Below are 8,129 nucleotides of genomic sequence, written 5' to 3' on the forward strand. Positions count from 1 at the left end.
TCATTAAGTGGGGTCCCGTGCCACATCATCTTGAAATAACTCATTCATTTTTTACTCCAACGGTGAATTCACATGTTCATTAGATAGGGTCCACCATTAACAAATTATTTATTTATTATTATTCATAAAACGTAATTACACCTGGCGGACGAACTCATTTTGGCTACCGTTGGAGATGCTTTAAGGTGTAACTGAAAAATAAAAATAAAACCATTCAACTACCTCTCCACACTCTCCTAGTTATTAGTGGAATATTAATTCACTATGTTAGCTAGGCAATCACACTTTTCCTACATTCCCTTTCTTATACTTTTTCACATATAATTGTCATTTCTTAGGCCTCACCTCATCTCTATTAACTAAGAGATCCCCCTCATCACTTGTGAGGCCCAATCCATTCCTATCATAACATGTCTACTAGTTTTATAACATATGCTATGTAAAAAATTATAAAAAGACATTGATATATAAACGAATGAGAATTCGTGACAATGATAAGGATGTTGTCGATAAAAATCAATATAAGAGTTCCAATTCAAGAAATTTTTTTATTTCATTTACAAAGATCAACTCAATCAGGAGGCATATTAAGCTTAATAAAACTCTAGGACCATATTAAGCTTACATCACTTAATTATTAAAATAAAACTAAAATAATACAATTTATATTAAACACAAACAAAACTAAGATTTATTCTAAAGTTGACTTTGATTTTCCTTCTTTTCATCACAATTAGTTCCTTTTACATCCTCGTCATTCCCTCATTCTTAGAAGAAATTCAACCTCAAATTTAGCTCCATCATAACCTACATAAAAAAACAAAATACAAATCAAATACATGAAAAATAAGTTAGCTCTTACCATTGAGCTATAAACAAGAATCTTGCACGAAGAAACTTCAACAATCGTTTGAAATTGAAAAAATAATAAAGAAAAGAGAAGCAACATACATGAGATTATAGAAAGGAAAAAAACATGGTGTGAAATAAAGAATTAACAATGGCAATCCATTGCAAAATGAGATTCAAAATTACAAGCGCAGCTGAATTTGATACTTGTACACAGAATGAGAACTCTTCTTCTATTGAAACATAACTTAAGTAGCAACTTCTAAAGAAGACTCGAAAATCTTAAAGGAATCAGATTCAAATTTCTATCATTTTCAAATTAGATAAAAGCTTTTGAACCAATGAACATTAACCAAATCAAAAGATTATAGAAAAATCACAAAGCGGTGTGTAACAAAGAATTAATAATTGCAATACATGAAAAAATCCAATTCAACAGTCCAAGTGCTACCATATTAATTCCATAGATATAACATAAAATAAACAAGATTTGCTTCTTGCATTGAATTTCCACCATTTTCACATACGGGAAAAGCTTTTGAATCAAGGAACATTAAGCAAATCAAAACATTATCGAAAAATCACAATGTAGTCTAAAACTAAGAACTAACAATAGAAATATATGAAAAAACACAAATTCAGTGAACTTTGAAGTTATTACAATATAAATATATATTTAATATGCATTAAAATATCGAGTAGATACCTGACATTTTCAACTAAGATCTGTGATCTAATCTTCAATGACTCTGGAAGGAATGAGAGAGACCATACTCCAGTAATCTCCAATGTCCTTTTCACATAGAACTTTTAATATTGGGCATGCTTTAATAGTAATATGAGAAAGGGAAGTGACTAGTCTGTCTAAAGGAAGAGATTCAAGATTAGCACAAGCTTTAATCTTCAGAATTTTGAGAGATGTTAGATATTGAACTCCTATATGCTCCAGTGAAGTAAGACTAGGAAGTTGGGTGATATGAAGAGAAGTTAGTGATGTCATTTCCTGAAGACCCCATGTAGTCTTAGGCGAGAAATCAACACATTTGCTGATACAAAGTGACTCAAGCTTTGGAGCAAGCAACCCTCCAAGAAATTGAGTAAGTTTGGGGCATTGTTTTAGTTTTAACTTCCTAAAATTTGGTACACTGTTTGGAGCACATGAAATCATCTGGAGATTGCTACAATCTTGTATGCGAAGATCTTCTAGCTTGTGGAAGATGTACAATGGAAATGAGATGAGAGAATCACAACAACATTTTAAGTGTAATTTTTCAAGGGCTGAATAGTAGTGAGGTTCCTGCATCAAACTCTGAGGATGAAATAGTTGAAAATTTCTGCACTCATAGATTTCAAGAGATCTTAGGGTTCTTAATCCATCCATAGGAATGGTGACAAGAGATGAGCAGTTGCTTATGGCTATAATTTGAAGACATTTATTTCCCTCCATCATTTTCTCGGGTAACGACACCAACGCATCGCAACCCGTCAGCACTAATTCTCTCAGCCTTGGAACCGACGGCATTGGGCTTGTTAGAGCTTGACATGCAGTGATCACTAATTTATCCAACAAAGGAAGGTGGTCAGGCAAGCTTTTGGTCAATTTAGGACATCTCTCTATATGAAGCTCTAAAAGTGAAGGGAACTCTCCATTTTCTTCAAATCTATTGGTGGACCATTCTTCCCAATTAGGCATGTCCTCAAACTTCATAATTTTCAATGATCTAAATGGTTCACTTACATTCCCATAGAATTCTAGATCAACTTTCTGTAGGTTTGTCATCATTGTTATATGGAGTTCTGTGAGAGATGTCAATTGTCCAAGTGATGGCAATGACTTGCAATTTTCACAATTAGCGAGGTATAGACACACCATACAAGAGAATGAAGAGCTCACCAACCATTTCGGCAATTTATTGCCACCAAAATTTTGAATTTTAAGTCTTTTTAGATTTTTATGTGGCTCTAGCATGTCAAGTACATTTGTTTCAGTATCTTCATCATGAGTTGTAGTTGTCCACTTTAATTCTAGTTCATGAAGATATTTCTTACCCTTTAACTTGGCATGGGAAGCTTCTTTTGCATCAACTACATTTTGCAAATTCACAATCAAAAGGGATCCATGGAGTTCTGAAAGCTCTCCTAACTCACTAATTTTTGATCCTCCTTCACAGCCAACTACAAAGCTGGTCAACACTTGAAGAGACTTCAATTTACTAAAATTTGCAGGCATGTTTGTCACAATGCTTCCACTTATATCAAGGTGACGTAAGTTAACTAAGTTGGACATGTTTTTTGGTAACACTGTCAGACAACGACAACCTGACAACAAAAGTGTCTCCAAGTTATACAAAGTGGTAACAGAATCAGGCAGAAACTCAATTCCAGTGTAAGAAAGATCCAAATATCTTAGATGCATCAAGTTTCCAATTGAAAGTGGCAACTTGGTAATTGGATAGTGAGACAAAGAGAGCACACGTAAGCGTTTCAATTTTGGTAACAAAATTGAAACCATACTGGTAATTGAAGAGGAGTAAACAAAGCATGAGAATCTGAATGGTAGGAAGGTCCTAAGTTGCTTAAATTCAGAGAAGATTTCAAACTTTTCAGGATCATCATATATGCCTTGTAAATAAGATAAATGGCGAACACTAATTGTGATTTTTCTAGGATGATTATCATCTAATTTGTAAAAGAATTCACCTGCAACAAATTGTGCTACATCACTGATAAGGTCATGCATCATATAACATGATATGTGGTAGGTTGATTGATAAAAGAATGACCTAGATAGTAACTCTTGAAAGCATTCTTCTCCTACATCCTCCATTCTCTTCCCCAATGTTTGTTGTGGCAGGATACCTTCAGCCATCCATAAATAGATCAAGTCCCACTTTTTTATTTCATATCCTTTAGGAAATATAGAACAATAAGTAAAACATCGCTTTAAATGAGAAGGTAAATGACTATAGCTCAATCTTAAAGCAGGAAGAATGTTACACTTATCACTTGGTAACTCCCATATCCTACTATAACATATACCTTCCCACTCTCTAACATCTTCTTTTGTATGTAGGAGACACCCTAGCGCTTTTGCAGCTAGAGGGAGACCATTGCACTTTTGTACTATTTTTTCTCCAATGTGTGCCATCATGGGATACTCATTCGATTTCCCTGATTTGAATGCATGACTTGCAAACAACTTCCAGGTATCTTCATGAGATAAAAGCGAAAGAGAATGAGTTAAATCCGCACGAATTAATGTTGCAACACTTTGATTACGTGTGGTGACGATGATTCTACTTCCCTTGTTTGCTGATAGAAAAGGTCTTTGGAGGATGTCCCAGTCAAGAAAATTCTCATTCCAAAACCCATCCAAAACAATTAGAAACCTCTGTCTTGTTGTCAATCTATCCTTAAGTTTGATTTGGAGTATATTCAAGTCTGAGATATTAGAATACGACATAGTGAACGACTCAACAACTTTTTTGGTTATTTCATACACATTTGAAGAGTCTGACACAGAGGCCCATGATCTTGATTGAAAATGGTTCCTCACTTGTTCATCATTGTACAAAATCTGAGCAAGAGTAGTCTTTCCTACCCCTCCCATCCCAACAATTGCTACTATCGGCACCCCGCCTCCATTGGAATCACCTGATAACAAAAACTCAATAATCTTCTTCTTATCACCATCTCGACCATACACGCGATGTTCATCCACCAAAGAAGTTGTGGATGAACCTAACGAGAGTGATTTACCTACACCTCCTTCCTTAAGACCAAGAAGATCTCTATACTCTATTATAGATTTCAACCTCTCAATTATCCTACCAATTTTCGATTGAACTCGTTCAGAAAACGGATTGAGAGAAGAAGCATAATCTTTTACCTGATCTAAGGTGGTGTGGAATCCTGAATCCATCTCGTCGTGTATAGCTTTGCTGGAAATCTCATCCAAAACATCATCAGCATCATAGACAACATTCTTCAGCCTATCAACCCACTCCTTCACTGATGGATCATAAAACATTTTCTCCTCAGCATCATTAAGCACAGTAGTGACAGATAGTAAAAGCATCTTCAACTTCTCTAGAAGTGTTTCATCAAGATGGTTTCCTCGGAAGAAGTCTATGAGTTCAACATGAGCTATCCTATCCAACAGCACTTGCAAGAAAGCAGAGATAAGTGAGCCTAGCACATCAACCATGATTCTGTGAAATGAACGAATAACTATAACAAAGTGAAAACAGTGTAATTATGATTGGTTTTCTTAGTTGCTTTTTGAGACAAAGGAAATGAATAAAAAAGGCTTCATTGTTTACTCTTCAGAGTAGTTGACTTAGGCTTCTGGAGTACAGTTGACTTGGAAGTTTCTTATGTGCTGCAATGAATGAAATACCAAAGAAGGTGTTTTGAACCCACGTCGTTTATTGGAGTCAAAGTTTTAAAATTCAACGAAAAGAAAAGCAATAATATATGTGGAGCCTCTTCATTCCGTTTCTTGTTATTGTGTTGTAGGTATTAATTATTATTAGGGAGGACGATTATATACGTAGGAAAGTTATGTTGGTGGTAGTATCAAAACAAAATAATTTCTTCGGTATATGAGACGTGTTTCATTTGAAATATCTATTTGTGTCAAATTACATGTTTATTAATATAAGTAATTTAGCAAATAAAATTTATTTTATTATTAAAATCAACACAATTGATCATATAAAATTAATCATTTTTAAGAACTGTGTACAAAACACAAAACACTTATAAGACCCACTATTTATATACATGCATCAAACGCAATAGCAGTGGATGTGAGGGGTGTATTAGGAAAAAAACTCAAGTCTCATATTGAAAATATAGATAAAACTCAAAGAATTTATAAACAGTTATATGTCTCACTTTATAAGTCGGTTTTGTAGAATTGAGTTAGACCCAATCCAAAATTCCAATAAAAATGACATCTTGTTCTGTCCTACTTTCAAAATTTTATTTGTAGGTGATGTTGAATAAACTTTAATGTTATATTTAGTGGGTTTCTATTAATAAGTTAGTGGAAAGATAAAGTCTCTGTTGTAGTTGGAAGACCAAGAGATAGTGGGCTATTAATTGTCGTTGCCGCAGAGCAAATGGCAAACGTGATGAGTCAAATGTCGTTGCCGCGACTAACGAAGTCAAATTACGATAATTGGAGTGTCCAAATGAAAGCTCTTCTTGGCAGCATCTTTATATATTCTGTTAAAATGAAAATACACGCCTCTAGAGCTCCAAGAAGAGCTTTCATTTGGACACTCCAATTATCGTAATTTGACTTCGTTAGTCGCGGAAACGGCATTTGACTCATCAGGTTTGCCATTTGCTCTGATGCCAATTTGTGAACATAAAACACTACTTTTATATATTCTGTTAAAATGAAAATACAACCTTGGTCTTTATATAGTCCCATTAATGCTAATCTAAGAAAACAAATAAATACTATTAATAGCCCACTATCTCTTGGCCTTCCAACTACAGAGACTTTGTCTTTCCACTAACTTATTAATAGAAACCCACTAAATATAACATTAAAGTTTATTCAACAAAACTCCCCTGTAAACTTAAATGTTCCTTCTATCTATCATGCCTATCAGCTTCTTGCCTCTTTCGAAAATTTCTTTCGATAATGGTTTTGTGAAAATATCTGCTGCTTGATCCTTGCTTGCTACATGCCTCAATTCGACACTTCCTTCCTTCACATGTTCTCGAATAAAGTGGAAGCGAACGTCGATGTGTTTGATTCTTTTATGGTTTACAGGATTCTTTGCTAACTCAATTGCTGATTTGTTGTCCACTTGTATGACTGTTGCACCTACCTGTTTTAGCTCCATTTTGCTCAACAATCTTCTAAGCCATATTGCATGACAAACACACAAAAATGCTGCCACATATTCAGCTTCACATGTCGAGAGCGTTACTATCGATTGCTTCTTAGAAAGCCAAGTAAATGCGGTATTTCCCATGAAGAACACATATCCTGAAGTGCTTTTCTGATCGTCTATATCTCCACACCAATCACTGTCGGAGTAACCAACCAGCTTGTAATCTTCTGTTCGTGAGTAAAGCATTCCAAATGATAATGTTCCTTGGATGTACCTCAGGATTCGTTTCAATGCCTTCCAATGTGAATATACTGGCTCCTCCATGAATCGACTTACAATGCCGACACTTAATGAAATGTCCGACCTTGTACATGTGAGATAGCGAAGACTACCTACCAAGCTTCGATATTTGCTTGCTTCGACACGTTCTCCTTCATCAAATTTCGACAGCTTTGCACCTGGTTCAATTGGTGTCGAAACTGGATTACAATCTTTCATTTTGAATCTTTCCATGATTTCCTTTGCATATGTCTCCTGTGATATGAAGATTCCCGCTTCTTCTTGTCGAACCTCAAGACCAAGAAATAATCTCATCAGACCTAAGTCTGTCATCTCGAATTCACGTGTCATTGTGCCCTTGAATTCTTCTATCATCTGACCATTGTTACCCAAGAAGATTAGATCATCGACATAGAGAGCAACAAGTAACATATTACTTCCATTCTTCTTTACATACAGAGCATGTTCGTAGGGACATTGCTTGAAGCCATTCTCTTTGAAATATGTGTCGATGCGTGTATTCCATGCTCGCGGTGCTTGCTTCAACCCATAAAGCGCCTTCTTCAATTTTAGCACTTTTTCTTCTTTTCCGACTTTCATGTATCCGAGTGGTTGTTCGATGTAAACTCCTTCTTCGAGCACACCATTTAAAAATGCTGACTTGACATCCATTTGAAATATTGGCCATTTGAATTGAGCTGCTTGAGAAATGAGCAATCGAATTGTCTCCATTCTTGCAACAGGCGCAAATACTTCGTCATAGTCAATTCCTGCTTTCTGTTTGTATCCATTCACAACAAGTCGCGCCTTATACCGTTCTATTTCGCCTTGCGCATTCATCTTTTTCTTGAATACCCACTTCACACCAATGGTGTAAGACCCATAATTTTAAAGTACACTTTATGTATTTTATATGTTTTGGATTTTGGCTCGGAGACTTTTTAGCCAAAGTTAATAATATTATGGAGTTTATAGGATCAAAAAGTTATTTTGACACCGTTTAGAATTACTCGTCGATAAATAAATTTAAATTAAGTGCGGTAAATCCTTTACGGAGAATTTAATGCGTTACGGGTGAAATGGTAATTTAACAAATATCTAGATATTTTGAGATATTTGTTAAGTTATATTTAATATATATATATA

General features: G+C 35.0%; 2 protein-coding genes across 23 annotated transcripts in view; one reads left to right on the forward strand and one right to left on the reverse strand.

Annotated features, from left to right (window-relative positions):
* LOC101493605 (uncharacterized) overlaps window positions 1-8,129 on the forward strand; it is a 44,036-nt gene that overhangs the window by 11,264 nt on the left and 24,643 nt on the right. For 2 of the 21 annotated variants that reach the window (XM_073370568.1, XM_004513215.4), the window contains one exon: window positions 3,923-4,024. The exons of 15 other annotated variants lie outside the window; for them this stretch is intronic. In XM_073370568.1, coding sequence (XP_073226669.1) covers window positions 3,923-3,934 — 12 coding nt within the window. In that variant the 3' untranslated portion in view covers window positions 3,935-4,024. Of the gene's footprint in view, window positions 1-3,922; window positions 4,025-8,129 lie in introns of those variants that run through there. 4 more of the 21 variants (XR_012163816.1, XR_003474722.2, XR_012163814.1 and 1 more) reach the window with 4 other exon arrangements.
* LOC101492735 (putative disease resistance RPP13-like protein 1) lies at window positions 441-5,386 on the reverse strand. Of its 2 annotated transcripts, none has more exons than XM_027337731.2 (2): window positions 1,561-5,386; window positions 441-807 (listed from the first exon to the last, which is right to left on the reverse strand). In XM_027337731.2, exon 1 carries the CDS (start codon window positions 5,054-5,056, stop codon window positions 1,583-1,585), a length of 3,474 nt encoding a protein of 1,157 aa, XP_027193532.1. In that variant the 5' UTR covers window positions 5,057-5,386; the 3' UTR covers window positions 441-807; window positions 1,561-1,582. The 2 variants fall into 2 exon arrangements, with proteins under 2 accessions (XP_027193532.1, XP_027193531.1); XM_027337730.2 differs by having other exon boundaries at window positions 1,556-5,385.

Source organism: Cicer arietinum, chromosome 6, assembly GCF_000331145.2.
Source record: "Cicer arietinum cultivar CDC Frontier isolate Library 1 chromosome 6, Cicar.CDCFrontier_v2.0, whole genome shotgun sequence".
Taxonomy (NCBI): Eukaryota; Viridiplantae; Streptophyta; class Magnoliopsida; order Fabales; family Fabaceae; genus Cicer; species Cicer arietinum.